Here is a 26,564-nt window from a genome sequence, read left to right as displayed (position 1 = left end):
CCTCCTCCTCCTCCAGACTCTGTAGGTGGCGCTACACTCATATGTCCTCACCGTGTTAACCAGTTGCAGTACCACTCCTCGCCGTAGGACGGCGCTGCAGTTTGCTGGGGGTGAATATCTCTCCGATTGTTTTATATCGGTCCCCGACTGACAACAAACATGGACGTCAACTGCACATTGGTTTATTGTGAAGAGGAGAGAGAAGACGATAAAGCTGTTATTGGTAAATATACTATTTATGTCACAGGTTAATTATTCATTTTTTTTTTTAAATTACACGATTGCAGTTTAAACGTCCCCCAAGCATTGACAAGACTGAAGTCCACCCTGTTCCGTAGTACACGTGGGTGCTCTCATGGTAGCGCTGTAACGTTAAACGGATACTTCTGGATTTTGTCATTGAAGTCCTTTATCTACTGTCCACAGAGTCAAATTAACTAATGGATAACAGTTTTATGTCTCTGCATACAGTATGAAGGAAGTTCAGCGGTAGTTTCACGACACAATGCTAACTAGCTTAATGACTGGAAGTCTGTGGAATCTACTACCGTGCTAGCAGTTACCATAGACTTCCAGTCATTGCGCTAACGCTAGTTAGCAACTTCCTTCGAACTGCACACAGAGACGCCATTGGCTAAGTTAGTTAGCAAACATTCAATTAACGTTAGCCGGGTAATATTTAATATTTAGTTAACATTATTTTTTTTGGGGGGGGGGACTAAACGGTAACAAACTATATTGACTTATATTGCACCATCAACCATAGTTAGCCAGCAGAGCCGACCCATTTGCTAACTGCTACGCTCAGGTCAGACAGCATTCCTGTATAGATTAAGACCCAGCAGAGGCTGTGAGAGATATGGCTCGGTAAACATACCTCTTATCCAGGAATGAGTTGTACTCCAAATGTTCTTATAGAGACCCACAGTGGTGTCATCATACCCATAAAACCTAGCGGTTAAACAAGGAAATGATTCCAATCGTTTTTCCAACATTCCCCCCCCCCCCATAGGGAATTTTAGAAACACTTTTAAAATGAAGGATGTTTTGTGTAGGTTTACCCTGGCGTGACGTTTTGATAACCTTGTCAGTCTCTCTCGGACAAGGTGACTTTTATCAATATATTCAGCTCTATTTACTCTGATTTCTAAAATGCTAATTAGCGCCAAAGTAGACATCATGCAAAACTACAAATCCCAGCATGCTCCTGCGCCTCATCTCAAGGTGACACTTTTGCTAACAGGTATTGTGTCAATGTAAATCTTGCACAAGACGGTTATTAACAGAATTGTAAATTTAGCTAACATTAGATCGTTAATCCAGAGATTCTTAGCTTTGCCTTGATTCGTCAGTCTCGTCCAGATCATCATGGTATTTGAAGTTCTTCATGATAGCCACATGAGCATTTTACATACAGGCAAATATATTGATAAAAGTCACCTTGTCCGAGAGAGATTGACACGGTTATCAAAACGTCACACCAGGGTAAACCTACATGAAACACAGCCCCTTTATTTTAAGTGTTTCTAAAATCCCCAATGGGGGGGAAAAATGAAAGGTGGAAAAAAACGATTGGAACCATTTCCCTGTTTTGACCACTAGGTTTTATGGGTATTATGACTCATACTGTGGTACTCTATAACCCCCAACTGTTACAGTAGAGAAGATTGAACGACTGCTAGTTTTTATGGACAACTGCCGCTTCGTCCCCATGCTATAGGTAGCAGAAGCCACTGCAGCCATTTTTTGGAATGGCAGTGTAAGCCAATCAGCTAATTTGTTGTGCAGCTGTAAAAGCAGTCTGGTTGGATCTGCTGGCGACCATACATTATGTTCCATATATAGTATTCTATTGTTTGACCAGGTGGTGGCACCCTATTTCTATACAGCTAGTGTACGACATTTGACCATGGTATGTTCACTATATCGTTCCCTACCTTTGACCAGGGATAGGGGGGGGGATAGGTAGCTAACTACTGGTGGTTTCAGCATGATGAATGTCCATTGGGGTGTTGGCAGGGTAAAATTGACGTTTGGGGGGGTTAAATGTCCTTAAGGGGAGCAGCAGGGTGGTAGGAAGTCCGGGATAAGGGGGGGGGGGGCAGTCCTTGCGGTCCACGGCAGTGGAGTTGCCGTACCAGGCTGTGATGCAGCCCGACAGCAGGCTCTCGATGGTGCTACTGTAGAACACTGAGAGGGTCCTCGGAGACAGGTTGAATTTCTTCAGCAATCCTGAGGTTGAAGAGTCCCTGTTGTTACTTCACCACGGTGTCCGTGTGGTTTGACTGTTAAAGCTCTTCTGAGATGTGTATCTCGAGGAACTTGACGTTTTTTTTACAGTCTCCAAGGCAACCCAGTTGATGAGGACTGTTGGGGGGGGCTCAGCCTGGTTCCTTCTGAAGTCCACGTTCAGCTGTTTTTGTTTTGTTTGACGTTGAGGGGAGAGGTTGTTTACCTGGCACCACGCCGTCAGAGTGCCTACCTCTTCCCTGTAGGCCGTCTCGTCGTCGTTGGTGATCCAGGTCTACTACTGTCGTGTCGTCAGCGAACTTGATGGTGGAGTTGGAACAGTTTGAGGCCACGCAGTCGTGGGTGTACAGGGACTTCAGGAGGGGACTGAGGACGCACCCTTGTGGGGCCCCGGTGTTGAGAATCAGTGTAGAGGAGGTAATGTTGCCTACCTTCACCACCTGGAGGGGCGGCCCGTCAGGAAGTCCAGGACCCAGTTGCATAGGGAGGAGTTCAGTTACAGGGCCCTGAGTTTTGTGGTGAGTATAGAGGACATTATGGTATTGAAGGCAGAGCTGTGAGTTTTGTGGTGAGCATAGAGGACACTATGGTATTGAAGGCAGAGCTGTGAGTTTTGTGGTGAGCATAGAGGACACTATGGTATTGAAGGCAGAGCCGTGAGTTTTGTGGTGAGCATAGAGGACACTATGGTATTGAAGGCAGAGCTGTGAGTTTTGTGGTGAGCATAGAGGGCACTATGGTATTGAAGGCAGAGCCGTGAGTTTTGTGGTGAGCATAGAGGACACCATGGTATTGAAGGCAGAGCCGTGAGTTTTGTGGTGAGCATAGAGGACACCATGGTATTGAAGGCAGAGCTGTGGTCATTGGAACAGCGTCCTCACATATACGCATTCGTGTCAATCATCAATCCCCTTCTCCTCAACAGTTCAGTTCTCTAACGGCAACCTGAGGAACACAGAGCAGCTGAACTTCAGCTTCTATAAGAACGTGGATGAGACCAACCCTAGGAAGAAGACCAGACGCATGCTGGTGAGACCGTATAGGGTGACGTTGTCCTCCAGAACACTGATCTAGGATCCGTTTTGGATCTATACCCCAAAAACACACAGTTGATAAATATTGTACACTTTGGGTAAAACACCATTCCTTCTGTCTGTGTTTTAGGCTACTTCTCTCTAACATGGTCCTTCTGTCTGTGTTTTAGGCTACTTCTCTCTAACATGGTCCTTCTGTCTGTGTTTTAGGCTACTTCTCTCTAACATGGTCCTTCTGTCTGTGTTTTAGGCTACTTCTCTCTAACATGGTCCTTCTGTCTGTGTTTTAGGCTACTTCTCTCTAACATGGTCCTTCTGTCTGTGTTTTAGGCTACTTCTCTCTAACATGGTCCTTCTGTCTGTGTTTTAGGCTACTTCTCTCTAACATGGTCCTTCTGTCTGTGTTTTAGGCTACTTCTCTCTAACATGGTCCTTCTGTCTGTGTTTTAGGCTACTTCTCTCTAACATGGTCCTTCTTTCTGTGTTTTAGGCTACTTCTCTCTAACATGGTCCTTCTGTCTGTGTTTTAGGCTACTTCTCTCTAACATGGTCCTTCTGTCTGTGTTTTAGGCTACTTCTCTCTAACATGGTCCTTCTGTCTGTGTTTTAGGCTACTTCTCTCTAACATGGTCCTTCTTTCTGTGTTTTAGGCTACTTCTCTCTAACATGGTCCTTCTGTCTGTGTTTTAGGCTACTTCTCTCTAACATGGTCCTTCTGTCTGTGTTTTAGGCTACTTCTCTCTAACATGGTCCTTCTGTCTGTGTTTTAGGCTACTTCTCTCTAACATGGTCCTTCTGTCTGTGTTTTAGGCTACTTCTCTCTAACATGGTCCTTCTGTCTGTGTTTTAGGCTACTTCTCTCTAACATGGTCCTTCTGTCTGTGTTTTAGGCTACTTCTCTCTAACATGGTCCTTCTGTCTGTGTTTTAGGCTACTTCTCTCTAACATGGTCCTTCTGTCTGTGTTTTAGGCTACTTCTCTCTAACATGGTCCTTCTGTCTGTGTTTTAGGCTACTTCTCTCTAACATGGTCCTTCTGTCTGTGTTTTAGGCTACTTCTCTCTAACATGGTCCTTCTGTCTGTGTTTTAGGCTACTTCTCTCTAACATGGTCTTCTTTCTGTGTTTTAGGCTACTTCTCTCTAACATGGTCTTCTTTCTGTGTTTTAGGCTACTTCTCTCTAACATGGTCCTTCTGTCTGTGTTTTAGGCTACTTCTCTCTAACATGGTCCTTCTGTCTGTGTTTTAGGCTACTTCTCTCTAACATGGTCCTTCTGTCTGTGTTTTAGGCTACTTCTCTCTAACATGGTCCTTCTGTCTGTGTTTTAGGCTACTTCTCTCTAACATGGTCCTTCTGTCTGTGTTTTAGGCTACTTCTCTCTAACATGGTCCTTCTGTCTGTGTTTTAGGCTACTTCTCTCTAACATGGTCCTTCTGTCTGTGTTTTAGGCTACTTCTCTCTAACATGGTCCTTCTGTCTGTGTTTTAGGCTACTTCTCTCTAACATGGTCCTTCTGTCTGTGTTTTAGGCTACTTCTCTCTAACATGGTCCTTCTGTCTGTGTTTTAGGCTACTTCTCTCTAACATGGTCTTCTTTCTGTGTTTTAGGCTACTTCTCTCTAACATGGTCCTTCTGTCTGTGTTTTAGGCTACTTCTCTCTAACATGGTCCTTCTGTCTGTGTTTTAGGCTACTTCTCTCTAACATGGTCTTCTTTCTGTGTTTTAGGCTACTTCTCTCTAACATGGTCCTTCTGTCTGTGTTTTAGGCTACTTCTCTCTAACATGGTCCTTCTGTCTGTGTTTTAGGCTACTTCTCTCTAACATGGTCCTTCTGTCTGTGTTTTAGGCTACTTCTCTCTAACATGGTCCTTCTGTCTGTGTTTTAGGCTACTTCTCTCTAACATGGTCCTTCTGTCTGTGTTTTAGGCTACTTCTCTCTAACATGGTCCTTCTGTCTGTGTTTTAGGCTACTTCTCTCTAACATGGTCCTTCTGTCTGTGTTTTAGGCTACTTCTCTCTAACATGGTCCTTCTGTCTGTGTTTTAGGCTACTTCTCTCTAACATGGTCCTTCTGTCTGTGTTTTAGGCTACTTCTCTCTAACATGGTCCTTCTGTCTGTGTTTTAGGCTACTTCTCTCTAACATGGTCTTCTTTCTGTGTTTTAGGCTACTTCTCTCTAACATGGTCCTTCTGTCTGTGTTTTAGGCTACTTCTCTCTAACATGGTCCTTCTGTCTGTGTTTTAGGCTACTTCTCTCTAACATGGTCCTTCTGTCTGTGTTTTAGGCTACTTCTCTCTAACATGGTCCTTCTGTCTGTGTTTTAGGCTACTTCTCTCTAACATGGTCCTTCTGTCTGTGTTTTAGGCTACTTCTCTCTAACATGGTCCTTCTGTCTGTGTTTTAGGCTACTTCTCTCTAACATGGTCCTTCTGTCTGTGTTTTAGGCTACTTCTCTCTAACATGGTCCTTCTGTCTGTGTCAGGTTGCAGAATCACAAAGACTCTCCTATGTTGGGAATAACTTTGGAACAGAATCCCTAAAATGCAACAACCTTTGCAAGTAAGTTTTTGTTTACAAAGTATTATGTCCTCAGCTGTTTACCAAAACAGTGGCAGGGTGGCCATGTGTTATTATGTCCTCAGCTGTTTACCAAAACAGTGGCAGGGTGACCATGTGTTATTATGTCCTCAGCTGTTTACCAAAACAGCGGCAGGGTGGCAATGTGTTATTATGTTCCAGGTATTATATCCTCAGCTGTGTTATTATATTCCAGGTATTATATCCTCAGCTGTGTTATTATATTCCAGGTATTATATCCTCAGCTGTGTTATTATATTCCAGGTATTATATCCTCAGTTGTGTTATTATATTCCAGGTATTATATCCTCAGCTGTGTGATTATATTCCAGGTATTATATCCTCAGCTGTGTGATTATACCCTCAGCTGTGTTATTATATTCCAGGTATTATATCCTCAGCTGTGTGATTATATTCCAGGTATTATACCCTCAGCTGTGTGATTATATTCCAGGTATTATATCCTCAGTTGTGTTATTATATCCTCAGCTGTGTTATTATATCCTCAGCTGTGTGATTATATTCCAGCTGTGTTATTATATTCCAGGTATTATAACCTCAGCTGTGTGATTATATTCCAGGTATTATAACCTCAGCTGTGTGATTATATTCCAGGTATTATAACCTCAGCTGTGTTATTATATTCCAGGTATTATATCCTCAGCTGTGTTATTATATTCCAGGTATTATATCCTCAGCTGTGTTATTATATTCCAGGTATTATATCCTCAGCTGTGTTATTATATTCCAGGTATTATATCCTCAGCTGTGTTGTTATATTCCAGCTGTGTTATTATATTCCAGGTATTATATCCTCAGCTGTGTTATTATATTCCAGGTATTATATCCTCAGCTCTGTTATTATATTCCAGGTATTATATCCTCAGCTGTCTTATTATATTCCAGGTATTATACCCTCAGCTGTGTTATTATATTCCAGGTATTATATTCCAGCTGTGTTATTATATTCCAGCTGTGTTATTATATTCCAGCTGTGTTATTATATTCCAGGTATTATAACCTCAGCTGTGTTATTATATTCCAGGTATTATAACCTCAGCTGTGTTATTATATTCCAGCTGTGTTATTATATTCCAGGTATTATACCCTCAGCTGTGTTATTATATTCCAGGTGTGTTATTATATTCCAGGTGTGTTATTATATCCTCAGCTGTGTTATTATATTCCAGGTATTATACCCTCAGCTGTGTTATTATATTCCAGGTATTATGTGGGTGTGCTGAACAAGGAGACCATGAAGATGGAGGTGCACAGAGCTCAACTCTTCAACATGCAGCCGGTCATCCCAGGTACAGATAAACCCTTCAGCATGGGGTCAATGTAAACCTTCTACCTACAGTCCATCATCCCAGGTACAGATAAACCCTTCAGCATGGGGTCAATGTAAACCTTCTACCTACAGTCCATCATCCCAGGTACAGATAAACCCTTCAGCATGGGGTCAATGTAAACCTTCTACCTGCAGTCCATCATCCCAGGTACAGATAAACCCTTCAGCATGGGGTCAATGTAAACCTTCTACCTACAGTCCATCATCCCAGGTACAGATAAACCCTTCAGCATGGGGTCAATGTAAACCTTCTACCTACAGTCCATCATCCCAGGTACAGATAAACCCTTCAGCATGGGGTCAATGTAAACCTTCTACCTACAGTCCATCATCCCAGGTACAGATAAACCCTTCAGCATGGGGTCAATGTAAACCTTCTACCTACAGTCCATCATCCCAGGTACAGATAAACCCTTCAGCATGGGGTCAATGTAAACCTTCTACCTGCAGTCCATCATCCCAGGTACAGATAAACCCTTCAGCATGGGGTCAATGTAAACCTTCTACCTACAGTCCATCATCCCAGGTACAGATAAACCCTTCAGCATGGGGTCAATGTAAACCTTCTACCTACAGTCCATCATCCCAGGTACAGATAAACCCTTCAGCATGGGGTCAATGTAAACCTTCTACCTACAGTCCATCATCCCAGGTACAGATAAACCCTTCAGCATGGGGTCAATGTAAACCTTCTACCTACAGTCCATCATCCCAGGTACAGATAAACCCTTCAGCATGGGGTCAATGTAAACCTTCTACCTACAGTCCATCATCCCAGGTACAGATAAACCCTTCAGCATGGGGTCAATGTAAACCTTCTACCTGCAGTCCATCATCCCAGGTACAGATAAACCCTTCAGCATGGGGTCAATGTAAACCTTCTACCTACAGTCCATCATCCCAGGTACAGATAAACCCTTCAGCATGGGGTCAATGTAAACCTTCTACCTACAGTCCATCATCCCAGGTACAGATAAACCCTTCAGCATGGGGTCAATGTAAACCTTCTACCTACAGTCCATCATCCCAGGTACAGATAAACCCTTCAGCATGGGGTCAATGTAAACCTTCTACCTGCTACACCAGAAACCAATTTGATTTGTTATAATTTAAATTCAGAAGATAGAATGGGTCAGCCGTCGAGAATTGAACCTCTGCGACTCTTGACCTTTGGACGCTGCCATTGGACGCTGCCATTGGACGCTGCCATTGGACGTGACGCGGGAGAGTAGAGCAGCTCTCGTTGATAATCAAAGGAAACGTTCCCTCGATGGCCGACGGCTGTAGTGTAGCAGGGTGGTAAGGATACGGGAGGACTACTCTCCACAAGGCATCAGCCCAGTCCCAAATCAACCACTAAGCCATACACACTGGTAGAGATCGGAGAGGATTTACCAGCCCTCTGATTGGCTAGGTGGAGCTTTCACCATATTACCTATAACTGGCCTTTCGATGGGGTCAATCAGGTGTGTTTTCCCCGGAACGACAACAGTGTGTACTGAGGGACTGGAGTTGGGCTGTTGGGGGGACTGGAGTTGGGCTGTTGGGGGGGACTGGAGTTGGGCTGTTGGGGGGGACTGGAGTTGGGCTGTTGGGGGGGACTGGAGTTGGGCTGTTGGGGGGACTGGAGTTGGGCTGTTGGGGGGAATGGAGGACTGAAGTTGGGCTGTTGGGGTTACTGGAGGACCTGGAGTTGGGCTGTTGGGGGGGACTGGAGTTGGGCTGTTGGGGGGGACTGGAGTTGGGCGTGCTGGAGGACTGGAGTTGGGCTGTTGGGGGTACTGGAGGACTGGAGTTGAGCAACACTGACCTATACCAATCAAATCTCAGATCTCCACAAGGACCTAGAGGTTGATTGGGTCATCAACTTCTTGTTTTTTAAAACAGGCTGGATGAATGTCTGTACAAAATCAAATCAAATGTGTATTTTTGTCACATGCGCCCAATACGACCGGTGTAGCGAGACCTTAACGTCAAATGCTGACTGACGAGCCCCTAACCAACCAGGGGAGTCGTCTACAGAGATAATAACATGTCTGTTTCCCAGGGGAGACGTCTACAGAGATAATAACATGTCTGTTTCCCAGGGGGAGTCGTCTACAGAGATAATAACATGTCTGTTTCCCAGGGGAGACGTCTACAGAGATAATAACATGTCTGTTTCCCAGGGGAGTCGTCTACAGAGATAATAACATGTCTGTTTCCCAGGGGAGTCGTCTACAGAGATAATAACATGTCTGTTTCCCAGGGGAGTCGTCTACAGAGATAATAACATGTTGTCTGTTTCCCAGGGGAGTCGTCTACAGAGATAATAACATGTTGTCTGTTTCCCAGGGGAGACGTCTACAGAGATAATAACATGTTGTCTGTTTCCCAGGGGAGTCGTCTACAGAGATAATAACATGTCTGTTTCCCAGGGGAGTCGTCGACAGAGATAATAACATGTCTGTTTCCCAGGGGAGACGTCGACAGAGATAATAACATGTCTGTTTCCCAGGGGAGTCGTCTACAGAGATAATAACGTCTGTTTCCCAGGGGAGTCGTCTACAGAGATAATAACGTCTGTTTCCCAGGGGAGTCGTCTACAGAGATAATAACATGTCTGTTTCCCAGGGGAGTCGTCTACAGAGATAATAACATGTCTGTTTCCCAGGGGAGACGTCTACAGAGATAATAACATGTCTGTTTCCCAGGGGAGTCGTCTACAGAGATAATAACATGTCGTCTGTTTCCCCAGGGGAGTCGTCTACAGAGATAATAACATGTCGTCTGTTTCCCCAGGGGAGTCGTCGACAGAGATAATAACATGTCTGTTTCCCAGGGGAGTCGTCTACAGAGATAATAACATGTCGTCTGTTTCCCCAGGGGAGTCGTCTACAGAGATAATAACATGTCTGTTTCCCAGGGGAGTCGTCTACAGAGATAATAACATGTCTGTTTCCCAGGGGAGTCGTCTACAGAGATAATAACATGTTGTCTGTTTCCCAGGGGAGTCGTCTACAGAGATAATAACATGTCTGTTTCCCAGGGGAGTCGTCTACAGAGATAATAACATGTCTGTTTCCCAGGGGAGTCGTCTACAGAGATAATAACATGTCTGTTTCCCAGGGGAGTCGTCTACAGAGATAATAACATGTTGTCTGTTTCCCAGGGGAGTCGTCTACAGAGATAATAACATGTTGTCTGTTTCCCAGGGGAGACGTCTACAGAGATAATAACATGTCTGTTTCCCAGGGGAGTCGTCTACAGAGATAATAACATGTTGTCTGTTTCCCAGGGGAGTCGTCGACAGAGATAATAACATGTCTGTTTCCCAGGGGAGTCGTCGACAGAGATAATAACATGTCTGTTTCCCAGGGGAGTCGTCTACAGAGATAATAACATGTTGTCTGTTTCCCAGGGGAGTCGTCTACAGAGATAATAACATGTTGTCTGTTTCCCAGGGGAGTCGTCTACAGAGATAATAACATGTTGTCTGTTTCCCAGGGGAGTCGTCTACAGAGATAATAACATGTTGTCTGTTTCCCAGGGGAGTCGTCTACAGAGATAATAACATGTTGTCTGTTTCCCAGGGGAGTCGTCTACAGAGATAATAACATGTTGTCTGTTTCCCAGGGGAGACGTCTACAGAGATAGTAACATGTTGTCTGTTTCCCAGGGGAGTCGTCTACAGAGATAATAACATGTCTGTTTCCCAGGGGAGTCGTCTACAGAGATAATAACATGTCTGTTTCCCAGGGGAGACGTCGACAGAGATAATAACATGTCTGTTTCCCAGGGGAGACGTCTACAGAGATAATAACATGTCTGTTTCCCCAGGGGAGTCGTCTACAGAGATAATAACATGTCTGTTTCCCAGGGGAGTCGTCTACAGAGATAATAACATGTCTGTTTCCCAGGGGAGTCGTCTACAGAGATAATAACATGTCGTCTGTTTCCCAGGGGAGTCGTCTACAGAGATAATAACATGTCGTCTGTTTCCCCAGGGGAGACGTCTACAGAGATAATAACATGTCTGTTTCCCCAGGGGAGTCGTCTACAGAGATAATAACATGTCTGTTTCCCAGGGGAGTCTTCGACAGAGATAATAACATGTCTGTTTCCCAGGGGAGTCGTCGACAGAGATAATAACATGTTGTCTGTTTCCCAGGGGAGTCGTCTACAGAGATAATAACATGTCTGTTTCCCAGGGGAGTCGTCTACAGAGATAATAACATGTCTGTTTCCCAGGGGAGTCGTCTACAGAGATAATAACATGTCTGTTTCCCAGGGGAGTCGTCTACAGAGATAATAACATGTCTGTTTCCCAGGGGAGTCGTCTACAGAGATAATAACATGTCTGTTTCCCAGGGGAGTCGTCTACAGAGATAATAACATGTTGTCTGTTTCCCAGGGGAGTCGTCTACAGAGATAATAACATGTTGTCTGTTTCCCAGGGGAGACGTCTACAGAGATAATAACATGTTGTCTGTTTCCCAGGGGAGTCGTCTACAGAGATAATAACATGTCTGTTTCCCAGGGGAGTCGTCGACAGAGATAATAACATGTCTGTTTCCCAGGGGAGACGTCGACAGAGATAATAACATGTCTGTTTCCCAGGGGAGTCGTCTACAGAGATAATAACATGTCTGTTTCCCAGGGGAGTCGTCTACAGAGATAATAACATGTCGTCTGTTTCCCCAGGGGAGTCGTCTACAGAGATAATAACATGTCTGTTTCCCAGGGGAGTCGTCTACAGAGATAATAACATGTCTGTTTCCCAGGGGAGTCTTCGACAGAGATAATAACATGTCTGTTTCCCAGGGGAGTCGTCTACAGAGATAATAACATGTCTGTTTCCCAGGGGAGACGTCTACAGAGATAATAACATGTCTGTTTCCCAGGGGAGACGTCTACAGAGATAATAACATGTTGTCTGTTCCCCAGGGGAGTCGTCTACAGAGATAATAACATGTCTGTTTCCCAGGGGAGTCGTCGACAGAGATAATAACATGTTGTCTGTTTCCCAGGGGAGACGTCTACAGAGATAATAACATGTCTGTTTCCCCAGGGGAGTCGTCTACAGAGATAATAACATGTCTGTTTCCCAGGGGAGTCGTCTACAGAGATAATAACATGTCTGTTTCCCAGGGGAGTCGTCTACAGAGATAATAACATGTTGTCTGTTTCCCAGGGGAGACGTCTACAGAGATAATAACATGTTGTCTGTTTCCCAGGGGAGTCGTCTACAGAGATAATAACATGTTGTCTGTTTCCCAGGGGAGACGTCTACAGAGATAATAACATGTTGTCTGTTTCCCAGGGGAGTCGTCTACAGAGATAATAACATGTCTGTTTCCCCAGGGGAGTTGTCTACAGAGATAATAACATGTCTGTTTCCCCAGGGGAGTCGTCTACAGAGATAATAACATGTCTGTTTCCCAGGGAGACGTCTACAGAGATAATAACATGTCTGTTTCCCAGGGGAGTCGTCGACAGAGATAATAACATGTTGTCTGTTTCCCAGGGGAGACGTCGACAGAGATAATAACATGTCTGTTTCCCAGGGGAGTCGTCTACAGAGATAATAACATGTTGTCTGTTTCCCAGGGGAGTCGTCGACAGAGATAATAACATGTCTGTTTCCTCAGGGGAGACGTCTACAGAGATAATAACATGTTGTCTGTTTCCCAGGGGAGTCGTCTACAGAGATAATAACATGTCTGTTTCCTCAGGGGAGACGTCTACAGAGATAATAACATGTTGTCTGTTTCCCAGGGGAGTCGTCTACAGAGATAATAACATGTCTGTTTCCCAGGGGAGTCGTCTACAGAGATAATAACATGTCTGTTTCCCAGGGGAGACGTCTACAGAGATAATAACATGTTGTCTGTTTCCCAGGGGAGACGTCTACAGAGATAATAACATGTCTGTTTCCCAGGGGAGTCGTCGACAGAGATAATAACATGTCTGTTTCCCAGGGGAGTCGTCTACAGAGATAATAACATGTCTGTTTCCCAGGGGAGTCGTCTACAGAGATAATAACATGTCTGTTTCCCCAGGGGAGTTGTCTACAGAGATAATAACATGTCTGTTTCCCAGGGGAGTCGTCTACAGAGATAATAACATGTTGTCTGTTTCCCAGGGGAGTCGTCTACAGAGATAATAACATGTTGTCTGTTTCCCAGGGGAGTCGTCTACAGAGATAATAACATGTCTGTTTCCCAGGGGAGTCGTCTACAGAGATAATAACATGTCTGTTTCCCAGGGGAGTCGTCTACAGAGATAATAACATGTTGTCTGTTTCCCAGGGGCGTCGTCTACAGAGATAATAACATGTTGTCTGTTTCCCCAGGGGAGTCGTCGACAGAGATAATAACATGTTGTCTGTTTCCCAGGGGAGTCTTCGACAGAGATAATAACATGTTGTCTGTTTCCCAGGGGAGACGTCTACAGAGATAATAACATGTCTGTTTCCCAGGGGAGACGTCTACAGAGATAATAACATGTCTGTTTCCTCAGGGGAGACGTCTACAGAGATAATAACATGTTGTCTGTTTCCCAGGGGAGTCGTCTACAGAGATAATAACATGTCTGTTTCCCAGGGGAGTCGTCTACAGAGATAATAACATGTCTGTTTCCCCAGGGGAGACGTCTACAGAGATAATAACATGTTGTCTGTTTCCCAGGGGAGTCGTCTACAGAGATAATAACATGTCTGTTTCCCCAGGGGAGTCGTCTACAGAGATAATAACATGTCTGTTTCCCAGGGGAGTCGTCTACAGAGATAATAACATGTCTGTTTCCCAGGGGAGACGTCTACAGAGATAATAACATGTCTGTTTCCCAGGGGAGTCGTCGACAGAGATAATAACATGTCTGTTTCCCAGGGGAGACGTCTACAGAGATAATAACATGTCTGTTTCCCAGGGGAGTCGTCTACAGAGATAATAACATGTCTGTTTCCCCAGGGGAGTCGTCTACAGAGATAATAACATGTCTGTTTCCCAGGGGAGTCGTCTACAGAGATAATAACATGTCTGTTTCCCCAGGGGAGTCGTCGACAGAGAATGACGCGTCCCAGAACACAGATCTAACATACAGGGAAAAGGTACCTTCATTAATTTCTGTTAAAAATAGAACCTGGAGCGTTCTAGAGTTGTATCAGCCTTGAACATCTCCCCTCCTCTTTAGTCTCTAGTCCAGGGATTAGAGTTTCCCCCCAATACTTCCTGTCAGGTTTAACACGTTTTTAGTGTCGTTGTTTTACTAAATCCACTGCTGGGCTACATTTATAATCTGCATTTGATCACATCATCAGAATGAATAAGTAATCCCTCCCCCAGGTGGACTCTCTGATCGAGGCGTTTGGGACCAACAAGCAGAAGAGAGCTCTGACTTCCAGGAGGCTGAACCAGGTGGGCAGTGAGACCCTGCAGAGCGCTGTAGCAAAGGCTGCCCACTCCGTCATAGACCAGAAGGGTCTGGAAGGTAACACACACCTGTATACCTACCCCCACACACACCTGTATACCTACCCCCACACACACACCTGTATACCTACCCACACACACACACCCCTACAGTACATTTGGGAAGTATTCAGACCCCTTCCCTTTTTACACATTTTTAAAATCCTCAAATCGACACACAATACCCCATAATGACATCACAATACCCCATAATGACATCACAATACCCCATAATGACATCACAATACCCCATAATGACATCACAATACCCCATAATGACCTCACAATACCCCATAATGACAAAGCGAAAACAGGTTTAGAAATGTTTGCATATTTATTAAAAATAAACCAAAAGAAGTATTCAGACCCTTCGGTATGAGACTCTGAATTGAGTTCAGGTGCATCCTGTTTCCATTGATCATCCTTAAGATGTTTCTACAACTTGGAGTCCACCTGTGGTAAATTCAATTGATTGGATATGATTTGGGAAGGCAAACACCTGTCTATATAAGGTCCCACAGTTGACAGAGCAAAAACCAAGCCATGAGGTCTGAAGGAATTGTCCGTAGAGCTCAGAGACAGGATTGTGTCGAGGCACAGATCTGGGGAAGGGTACCAAAACATTTCTCCAGCGTTGAAGGTCCCCAAGAACACAGTGGCCTCCATCATTCTTAAATGGAAGAAGTTTGGAACCACCAAGACTCTTCCTAGAGCTGGCCGCCCGGCCAGACTGACCAATCGGGGGAGAAGAACCCAATGGTCACTCTGACAGAGTTCCTCTGTGGAGATGGGAGAACCTTCCAGAAGGACAACCATCTCTGCAGCACTCCACCAATCAGGCCAGACGGAAGCCACTCCTCAGTAAAAGGCACATGACAGCCCGCTTGGAGTTTACCAAAAGGCACCTAAAGACTCTCAGACCATGATAAACAATATTCTCTGGTCTGATGAAACCAAGATTGAACTCTTTGGCCTGAATGCCAAGCGTCACGTCTGGAGGAAACCTGGCACCATCTCTACGGTGAAGCATGGTGGTGGCAGCATCATGCTGTGGGGATGTTTTTCAGCAGCAGGGTCTGGGAGACTAGTCAGGATCGAGGGAAAGATGAACGGAGCAAAGTACAGAGAGATCCTTGATGAAAACCTGCTCCAGAGCGCTCAGGACCTCAGACTGGGGTGAAGGTTCACCTTCCAACAGGACAACGACCCTAAGCATACAGCCAAGACAATGCAGGAGTGGCTTCGGGACAAGTCTCTGAATGTCTATGAGAGGCCCAACCAGAGCCCGGACTTGAACCCGATCTAACATCTCTGGAGAGACCTGAAAATAGCTGTGCAGCGACGCTCCCCATCCAACCTGACAGAGCTTTAGAGGATCTACAGAGAAGAATGGGAAAAACTCCCCAAATACAGGTGTGCCAAGCTTGTAGCGTCATACCCAAGAAGACTTGAGGCTGTAATTGCTGCCAAAGGTGCTTCAACAAAGTACTGAGTAAAGGGTCTGAATACTTATGTAAATGTGATATTTCAGTTATTTTACTTTTGCCTAAATTGTTAGACCTGTTTCTGCTTTGTCATTATGGGGTCTTGTGATGTCATTATGGGGTATTTTGGGGTATTGTGATGTCATTATGGGGTATTGTGATGTCATTATGGGGTATTGTGATGTCATTATGGGGTATTGTGATGTCATTATGGGGTATTGTGATGTCATTATGGGGTATTGTGATTGTTTTTTTCCCCTCATCAATGTAATCAATTTTAGAACAAGACTGTAATGTAACAAAATGTGGAAAAAGTCAAGGGGTCTGAATACTTTCCGAAGGCGCTGTATATGTCTAGACAAGGTCAGACCAGAAGGTAGTGGAATGTAACACACACACACACACACACAGCTGTAACCTAGTGAGTGTTTCCTCTCTCCAGCCCTGCAGCAGGAGGTTGTTCAGGCAGAGTCCCAGTCTGAAGTATCTCATTACCTTCCTCCCTGCTTCCCCGACGCTGACACACCTCAACACGTCTACCTGTTTGAAGACAGTATCCTTCACCTGGACTCCTGGTGTGTGTGGCTCCAGGTTAAGGTGTGTGTGTGGCTCCAGGTTAAGGTGTGTGTGTGTGTGTGTGTGTGTGTGTGTGTGTGTGTGTGTGTGTGTGTGTGTGTGGCTCCAGGTTAAGGTGTGTGTGACTCCAGGCTAAGGTGTGTGTGTGTGTGTGTGTGTGTGTGTGTGTGACTCCAGGTTAAGGTGTGTGTGTGTGACTCCAGGTTAAGGTGTGTGTGGCTCCAGGTTAAGGTGTGTGTGTGTGTGTGTGTGTGTGTGTGTGACTCCAGGTTAAGGTGTGTGTGTGTGTGTGTGACTCCAGGTTAAGGTGTGTGTGTGTGTGTGTGAGACTCCAGGTTAAGGTGTGTGAGACTCCAGGTTAAGGTGTGTGTGTGTGTGACTCCAGGTTAAGGTGTGTGTGTGTGACTCCAGGTTAAGGTGTGTGTGTGTGACTCCAGGTTAAGGTGTGTGTGTGTGACTCCAGGTTAAGGTGTGTGTGTGTGACTCCAGGTTAAGGTGTGTGAGTCCTTACCTGAGTCCCAGTCCTGTCTCCAGTGGAGTACGATGCCCTGGATGCTGCTGGCTCTAAGATGGCCGCCCTGACCCCAGAGGAACTACACAAGATAACAGATGGAGGGTAGGACTACAACACGGCTACTGTTGACCACGTTGTTGTTGACGACTTATTGACCTTGTTGTTGTTGTTGACGTGTTGTTCCAGGTGTCTGAGCGTGGTGCGTCAGTTGGAGAGCCTGCCCAGAGAGGGCGTGGCCAGAGAGAGACAGGCTCGCTGTGCTTTCTACCTCCTCCTGCTGATCAAACTGGCACGGCAGAAAAACATCACCCGCAAGTGTGAGTGCCACGCCGTGTGTGTGTGTGTGTGTACGAGAAGCAAGTGTTGACTTTAAAAAAAAAAAAAATCCTCGTTTGAGCACCTGTAGTGTTTACCGAGAACATGATCTCTGAACATCCGGGGAAATGGACTTTTTTTTAAAAAGGCACGCGGTCGACGATGCGCCTTTGATTGAATCCCGGGTTAAAGGTTGTGTTAATGTTGTTTTCCAGTCAGGGCAGGAGGAGGGTTGTGTTAATGTTGTTTTCCAGTCAGGGCAGGAGGAGGGCTGTGTTAATGTTGTTTTCCAGTCAGGGCGGGAGGAGGGCTGTGTTAATGTTGTTTTCCAGTCAGGGCAGGAGGAGGGCTGTGTTAATGTTGTTTTCCAGTCAGGGCAGGAGGAGGGCTGTGTTAATGTTGTTTTCCAGTCAGGGCAGGAGGAGGGCTGTGTTAATGTTGTTTTCCAGTCAGGGCAGGAGGAGGGCTGTGTTAATGTTGTTTTCCAGTCAGGGCAGGAGGAGGGTTGTGTTAATGTTGTTTTCCAGTCAGGGCAGGAGGAGGGTTGTGTTAATGTTGTTTTCCAGTCGGGCAGGAGGAGGGTTGTGTTAATGTTGTTTTCCAGTCAGGGCAGGAGGAGGGCTGTGTTAATGTTGTTTTCCAGTCGGGGCAGGAGGAGGGTTGTGTTAATGTTGTTTTTCAGTCGGGCAGGAGGAGGGCTGTGTTAATGTTGTTTTTCAGTCGGGCAGGAGGAGGGTTGTGTTAATGTTGTTTTTCAGTCGGGCAGGAGGAGGGCTGTGTTAATGTTGTTTTCCAGTCGGGGCAGGAGGAGGGCTGTGTTAATGTTGTTTTCCAGTCGGGCAGGAGGAGGGCTGTGTTAATGTTGTTTTTCAGTCGGGCAGGAGGAGGGTTGTGTTAATGTTGTTTTCCAGTCGGGGCAGGAGGAGGGTTGTGTTAATGTTGTTTTCCAGTCAGGGCAGGAGGAGGGTTGTGTTAATGTTGTTTTCCAGTCAGGGCAGGAGGAGGGTTGTGTTAATGTTGTTTTTCAGTCGGGCAGGAGGAGGGTTGTGTTAATGTTGTTTTCCAGTCGGGCAGGAGGAGGGTTGTGTTAATGTTGTTTTCCAGTCAGGGCAGGAGGAGGGTTGTGTTAATGTTGTTTTCCAGTCGGGGCAGGAGGAGGGTTGTGTTAATGTTGTTTTCCAGTCAGGGCAGGAGGAGGGTTGTGTTAATGTTGTTTTCCAGTCAGGGCAGGAGGAGGGTTGTGTTAATGTTGTTTTCCAGTCAGGGCAGGAGGAGGGTTGTGTTAATGTTGTTTTCCAGTCGGGGCAGGAGGAGGGTTGTGTTAATGTTGTTTTCCAGTCAGGGCAGGAGGAGGGCTGTGTTAATGTTGTTTTCCAGTCGGGCAGGAGGAGGGTTGTGTTAATGTTGTTTTCCAGTCAGGGCAGGAGGAGGGTTGTGTTAATGTTGTTTTTCAGTCGGGCAGGAGGAGGGTTGTGTTAATGTTGTTTTCCAGTCGGGGCAGGAGGAGGGTTGTGTTAATGTTGTTTTTCAGTCGGGCAGGAGGAGGGCTGTCCTCGTATCATCCACACCAAGCTGATGAGGACCTTCACCGTGGAAACCTTCAATAACGGCAGGTAGCTGTCCACTCACTGGCACCCTACGCCCTTATAGATAGATAGATAGACCTTCAATAACGGCAGGTAGCTGTCCACTCACTGGCACCCTACGCCCTTATAGATAGATAGATAGACCTTCAATAACGGCAGGTAGCTGTCCACTCACTGGCACCCTACGCCCTTATAGATAGATAGATAGACCTTCAATAACGGCAGGTAGCTGTCCACCCACTGGCACCCTACGCCCTTATAGATAGATAGATAGACCTTCAATAACGGCAGGTAGCTGTCCACTCACTGGCACCCTACGCCCTTATAGATAGATAGATAGACCTTCAATAACGGCAGGTAGCTGTCCACTCACTGGCACCCTACGCCCTTATAGATAGATAGATAGACCTTCAATAACGGCAGGTAGCTGTCCACCCACTGGCACCCTACGCCCTTATAGATAGATAGATAGACCTTCAATAACGGCAGGTAGCTGTCCACTCACTGGCACCCTACGCCCTTATAGATAGATAGATAGACCTTCAATAACGGCAGGTAGCTGTCCACTCACTGGCACCCTACGCCCTTATAGATAGATAGATAGACCTTCAATAACGGCAGGTAGCTGTCCACTCACTGGCACCCTACGCCCTTATAGATAGATAGATAGACCTTCAATAACGGCAGGTAGCTGTCCACTCACTGGCACCCTACGCCCTTATAGATAGATAGATAGACCTTCAATAACGGCAGGTAGCTGTCCACTCACTGGCACCCTACGCCCTTATAGATAGATAGATAGACCTTCAATAACGGCAGGTAGCTGTCCACTCACTGGCACCCTACGCCCTTATAGATAGATAGATAGACCTTCAATAACGGCAGGTAGCTGTCCACTCACTGGCACCCTACGCCCTTATAGATAGATAGATAGACCTTCAATAACGGCAGGTAGCTGTCCACTCACTGGCACCCTACGCCCTTATAGATAGATAGATAGACCTTCAATAACGGCAGGTAGCTGTCCACTCACTGGCACCCTACGCCCTTATAGATAGATAGATAGACCTTCAATAACGGCAGGTAGCTGTCCACTCACTGGCACCCTACGCCCTTATAGATAGATAGATAGACCTTCAATAACGGCAGGTAGCTGTCCACTCACTGGCACCCTACGCCCTTATAGATAGATAGATAGACCTTCAATAACGGCAGGTAGCTGTCCACTCACTGGCACCCTACGCCCTTATAGATAGATAGATAGACCTTCAATAACGGCAGGTAGCTGTCCACTCACTGGCACCCTACGCCCTTATAGATAGATAGATAGACCTTCAATAACGGCAGGTAGCTGTCCACTCACTGGCACCCTACGCCCTTATAGATAGATAGATAGATCCTTCAATAACGGCAGGTAGCTGTCCACTCACTGGCACCCTACGCCCTTATAGATAGATAGATAGACCTTCAATAACGGCAGGTAGCTGTCCACTCACTGGCACCCTACGCCCTTATAGATAGATAGATAGACCTTCAATAACGGCAGGTAGCTGTCCACTCACTGGCACCCTACGCCCTTATAGATAGATAGATAGACCTTCAATAACGGCAGGTAGCTGTCCACTCACTGGCACCCTACGCCCTTATAGATAGATAGATAGACCTTCAATAACGGCAGGTAGCTGTCCACTCACTGGCACCCTACGCCCTTATAGATAGATAGATAGACCTTCAATAACGGCAGGTAGCTGTCCACTCACTGGCACCCTACGCCCTTATAGATAGATAGATAGACCTTCAATAACGGCAGGTAGCTGTCCACTCACTGGCACCCTACGCCCTTATAGATAGATAGATAGACCTTCAATAACGGCAGGTAGCTGTCCACTCACTGGCACCCTACGCCCTTATAGATAGATAGATAGACCTTCAATAACGGCAGGTAGCTGTCCACTCACTGGCACCCTACGCCCTTATAGATAGATAGATAGACCTTCAATAACGGCAGGTAGCTGTCCACTCACTGGCACCCTACGCCCTTATAGATAGATAGATAGACCTTCAATAACGGCAGGTAGCTGTCCACTCACTGGCACCCTACGCCCTTATAGATAGATAGATAGACCTTCAATAACGGCAGGTAGCTGTCCACTCACTGGCACCCTACGCCCTTATAGATAGATAGATAGACCTTCAATAACGGCAGGTAGCTGTCCACTCACTGGCACCCTACGCCCTTATAGATAGATAGATAGACCTTCAATAACGGCAGGTAGCTGTCCACTCACTGGCACCCTACGCCCTTATAGATAGATAGATAGACCTTCAATAACGGCAGGTAGCTGTCCACTCACTGGCACCCTACGCCCTTATAGATAGATAGATAGACCTTCAATAACGGCAGGTAGCTGTCCACTCACTGGCACCCTACGCCCTTATAGATAGACCTTCAATAACGGCAGGTAGCTGTCCACTCACTGGCACCCTACGCCCTTATAGATAGATAGATAGACCTTCAATAACGGCAGGTAGCTGTCCACTCACTGGCACCCTACGCCCTTATAGATAGATAGATAGACCTTCAATAACGGCAGGTAGCTGTCCACTCACTGGCACCCTACGCCCTTATAGATAGATAGATAGACCTTCAATAACGGCAGGTAGCTGTCCACTCACTGGCACCCTACGCCCTTATAGATAGATAGATAGACCTTCAATAACGGCAGGTAGCTGTCCACTCACTGGCACCCTACGCCCTTATAGATAGATAGATAGACCTTCAATAACGGCAGGTAGCTGTCCACTCACTGGCACCCTACGCCCTTATAGATAGATAGATAGACCTTCAATAACGGCAGGTAGCTGTCCACTCACTGGCACCCTACGCCCTTATAGATAGATAGATAGACCTTCAATAACGGCAGGTAGCTGTCCACTCACTGGCACCCTACGCCCTTATAGATAGATAGATAGACCTTCAATAACGGCAGGTAGCTGTCCACTCACTGGCACCCTACGCCCTTATAGATAGATAGATAGACCTTCAATAACGGCAGGTAGCTGTCCACTCACTGGCACCCTACGCCCTTATAGATAGATAGATAGACCTTCAATAACGGCAGGTAGCTGTCCACTCACTGGCACCCTACGCCCTTATAGATAGATAGATAGACCTTCAATAACGGCAGGTAGCTGTCCACTCACTGGCACCCTACGCCCTTATAGATAGATAGATAGACCTTCAATAACGGCAGGTAGCTGTCCACTCACTGGCACCCTACGCCCTTATAGATAGATAGATAGACCTTCAATAACGGCAGGTAGCTGTCCACTCACTGGCACCCTACGCCCTTATAGATAGATAGATAGACCTTCAATAACGGCAGGTAGCTGTCCACTCACTGGCACCCTACGCCCTTATAGATAGATAGATAGACCTTCAATAACGGCAGGTAGCTGTCCACTCACTGGCACCCTACGCCCTTATAGATAGATAGATAGACCTTCAATAACGGCAGGTAGCTGTCCACTCACTGGCACCCTACGCCCTTATAGATAGATAGATAGACCTTCAATAACGGCAGGTAGCTGTCCACTCACTGGCACCCTACGCCCTTATAGATAGATAGATAGACCTTCAATAACGGCAGGTAGCTGTCCACTCACTGGCACCCTACGCCCTTATAGATAGATAGATAGACCTTCAATAACGGCAGGTAGCTGTCCACTCACTGGCACCCTACGCCCTTATAGATAGATAGATAGACCTTCAATAACGGCAGGTAGCTGTCCACTCACTGGCACCCTACGCCCTTATAGATAGAGATGTAGATAGAGATGTAGATAGATAGACAGATAGATAGATAGATAGATAGATAGATAGAGTGTATGACTTTTGACCCGGGACCATAGATCGTCTGCTTCTCAAATAGCGCCCTACATAGCACCCTACATAGCCACCCTACATAGGGAATAGAGCTCTCCTTTCCCTACTCTGAGTTTAAAACAGATTTAGTTAAATGCAGTAGCTACATTGGTGTATATGTGTGTAGGGTGCAGAACATTACTAGTGTGTGTGTGTGTGTGTGTAGGGTGCAGAACGTTACTGATGCGTGTGTGTGTGTAGGGTGCAGAACGTTACTGATGTGTGTGTGTGTAGGGTGCAGAACGTTACTGATGTGTGTGTGTAGGGTGCAGAACGTTACTGATGTGTGTGTGTGTGTGTGTGTGTGTGTGTTAGGGTGCAGAACGTTACTGATGTGTGTGTGTGTGTGTGTGTGTGTGTGTGTGTGTGTGTGTGTAGGGTGCAGAACGTGGTGTCTACGTCGATGCGTGTGAAGGTAGCAGCGTACTGCCTGGCCCTGCTGCTCCACATGGGAGACATGACCGCTGACCTCACACTGTTACACAGAGACCTGGGGGTCACAGAGAAACGGTAAGAGACCTGGGGGTCACAGAGACCTGGGGGGGTCACAGAGAAACGGTAAGAGAGACCTGGGGGTCACAGAGACCTGGGGGGTCACAGAGAAATGGTAAGAGAGACCTGGGGGTCACAGAGACCTGGGGGTCACAGAGAAACGGTAAGAGACCTGGGGGTCACAGAGACCTGGGGGTCACAGAGAAACGGTAAGAGAGACCTGGGGGTCACAGAGACCTGGGGGTCACAGAGAAACGGTAAGAGACCTGGGGGTCACAGAGACCTGGGGGTCACAGAGAAACGGTAAGAGAGACCTGGGGGTCACAGAGACCTGGGGGTCACAGAGAAACGGTAAGAGAGACCTGGGGGTCACAGAGACCTGGGGGTCACAGAGAAACGGTAAGAGAGACCTGGGGGTCACAGAGACCTGGGGGTCACAGAGAAACGGTAAGAGAGACCTGGGGGTCACAGAGACCTGGGGGTCACAGAGAAACGGTAAGAGAGACCTGGGGGTCACAGAGACCTGGGGGGGTCACAGAGAAACGGTAAGAGACCTGGGGGTCACAGAGAAACGGTAAGAGACCTGGGGGTCACAGAGACCTGGGGGGGTCACAGAGAAACGGTAAGAGACCTGGGGGTCACAGAGAAACGGTAAGAGACCTGAAGGGTCACAGAGACCTGGGGGTCACAGAGAAACGGTAAGAGACCTGGGGGTCACAGAGACACCTCTTAAACACAAAAGCAACAGTGTTACTGATCTTTTCTTTCTCTCTCTCTCTCTGTCTCTGTCTCTGTCTCTGTCTCTGTGTCTCTCTCTCTCTGTGTGTGTAGGATGGTGGAGGTGGCCAAGTCGATGGGGCTGACCCTGGTCAGACATGGCTGTGTGAAGGGGGATGACGACGGGTCGGCAGCGGACAACAGACTGGCCTCTCTGGTGCTGCCCCTCGTCAAATACCAAGAGTTCACAGAGATACGCAAACGCAAAAAAATGCATTAAGAGGAAGACGAGGGTAACGCTTCGAACACAACCGACAGCATCATTTAGTAAAATAGTTCGCAGCATCGTCTGGTTATGTCTGCGACCAAAGTTCAACATTCACCATCTGCTACCAGTTTCTGTCAAGCCGTCGACAGTTTGACGCCCCACACCGTACGCACTGCACCTGCCTCTGCGACGCAAACACTGTGTTTTCATTGGAAATGAATGTACTTCTGGGTGTACCAACATGTAATGATGCTGTCAGGGTGTTAGAAGGAGAGAGGGGAGGAGAGAGGGAAGGGTAGAGGGAGAGGAGAGGAGAGAAGGAGGGAAGGAAGGAAGGAAGGAGGGAAAAGGAGAAGGGGTAGAGGGAGAAGAAGGAGAGAGGGAGGAGAAGGGGTAGAGGGAGGAGAAGGAGAGAGGGAAGGGTAGAGGGAGAAGGGAGAAGAAGACAGGGGTAAAGGGAGAAGAAGACAGGGGTAGAGGGAGAAGGGAGAAGAAGACAGGGGTAAGGAGGAAGAGAGAAGGGGAGAGGAAGAAGAGAGGGTAAATATTCCTAGAGAGGGAAAGCAGGTGAGATAAAGATGGACGCTAGAAACCTTCATCACAAAGTATTCTGTAAACCAATAAAACCTTTAATGTAATAAAGTGTGAGTTCATACCGCTCCGTCAGAACATTACCTGTCTGGAAGAAGTGAGGAAGCCCAGTAAAAAGACATTCCAGTGAGGAAACGTGAATATTGTCATTATTAATGCCAGGAGTTATTCCTAGTCAGGCAAAACTCCAGTCCCTAACCACTGATGTCACATGATACTGTCCATGATACCACACCAGTCACATGACACCACACCAGTCACATGATACCACACCAGTCACATGACACCACACCAGTCACATGACACTGTCCATGACACCACACCAGTCACATGATACTGTCACATGATACCACACCAGTCACATGACACTGTCCATGACACCACACCAGTCACATGATACTGTCCATGATACCACACCAGTCACATGATACCACACCAGTCACATGACACTGTCCATGACACCACACCAGTCACATGATACTGTCCATGATACCACACCAGTCACATGATACCACACCAGTCACATGACACTGTCCATGACACCACACCAGTCACATGATACTGTCCATGATACCACACCAGTCACATGATACCACACCAGTCACATGACACTGTCCATGACACCACACCAGTCACATGACACTGTCCATGACACCACACCAGTCACATGATACTGTCCGTGACACCACACCAGTCACATGACACCACACCAGTCACATGATACCACACCAGTCACATGATACCACAACAGTCACATGATACTGTCCATGATACCACACCAGTCACATGATACTGTCCGTGACACCACACCAGTCACATGACACTGTCCATGACACCACACCAGTCACATGATACCACACCAGTCACATGATACTGTCCATGATACCACACCAGTCACATGATACTGTCCGTGACACCACACCAGTCACATGACACCACACCAGTCACAGTGGTAAATGTTGTATAGTGAGAGTTGGTTCTGTATAGAAGTAATATAGAAGCTGCATAGAAGCTCCTCCAGTAGTGGGGATCTCATAGCTCAATGACACTTCTAGAACCCCTGTGGAGGACAACGTTCTAGAACCCCCGGGGAGGACAACGTTCTAGAACCCCTGTGGAGGACAACGTTCTAGAACCCCTGTGGAGGACAACGTTCTAGAACCCCCGGGGAGGACAACGTTCTAGAACCCCTGTGGAGGACAACGTTCTAGAACCCCCGGGGAGGACAACGTTCTAGAACCCCCGGGGAGGACAACGTTCTAGAACCCCTGTGGAGGACAACGTTCTAGAACCCCCGGGGAGGACAACGTTCTAGAACCCCGGGGAGGACAACGTTCTAGAACCCCCGGGGAGGACAACGTTCTAGAACCCCGGGGAGGACAACGTTCTAGAACCCCCGGGGAGGACAACATTCTAGAACCCCTGTGGAGGA

At 46.7% G+C, this 26,564-nt stretch overlaps 2 protein-coding genes across 3 annotated transcripts in view; one reads left to right on the top strand and one right to left on the bottom strand.

Moving 5' to 3' along the window:
* Positions 1-97: 97 nt before the first annotated feature.
* On the top strand, positions 98-25,267 carry LOC123742396 (DNA-directed RNA polymerase I subunit RPA49). 2 transcript variants are annotated; one of them, XM_045716350.1, is made up of 12 exons: positions 100-223; positions 3,176-3,279; positions 5,768-5,844; positions 7,087-7,172; positions 14,245-14,303; positions 14,539-14,683; positions 16,591-16,701; positions 17,247-17,340; positions 17,425-17,555; positions 19,085-19,166; positions 23,443-23,574; positions 24,388-25,267. In XM_045716350.1, exons 1-12 carry the CDS (start codon positions 160-162, stop codon positions 24,551-24,553), a joined length of 1,251 nt encoding a protein of 416 aa, XP_045572306.1. In that variant the 5' UTR covers positions 100-159; the 3' UTR covers positions 24,554-25,267. The 2 variants fall into 2 exon arrangements, with proteins under 2 accessions (XP_045572307.1, XP_045572306.1); XM_045716351.1 differs by lacking the exons at positions 19,085-19,166; positions 23,443-23,574; positions 24,388-25,267 and adding an exon at positions 18,120-18,543 and having other exon boundaries at positions 98-223.
* Positions 25,150-26,564, bottom strand: part of LOC106594740 (F-box only protein 10) — a 34,184-nt gene continuing 32,769 nt past the window's right edge. Inside the window, 1 exon segment of the mRNA XM_045716349.1 lies at positions 25,150-26,564. This exon segment is cut by the window's right edge and continues 455 nt beyond it. The gene's annotated coding sequence lies outside the window, so the exon portion shown is untranslated.

The sequence above is a fragment of the Salmo salar genome, chromosome ssa04 (genome assembly GCF_905237065.1).
Source record: "Salmo salar chromosome ssa04, Ssal_v3.1, whole genome shotgun sequence".
Taxonomy (NCBI): Eukaryota; Metazoa; Chordata; class Actinopteri; order Salmoniformes; family Salmonidae; genus Salmo; species Salmo salar.
This window is presented reverse-complemented; position numbering and strand designations above follow the sequence as displayed.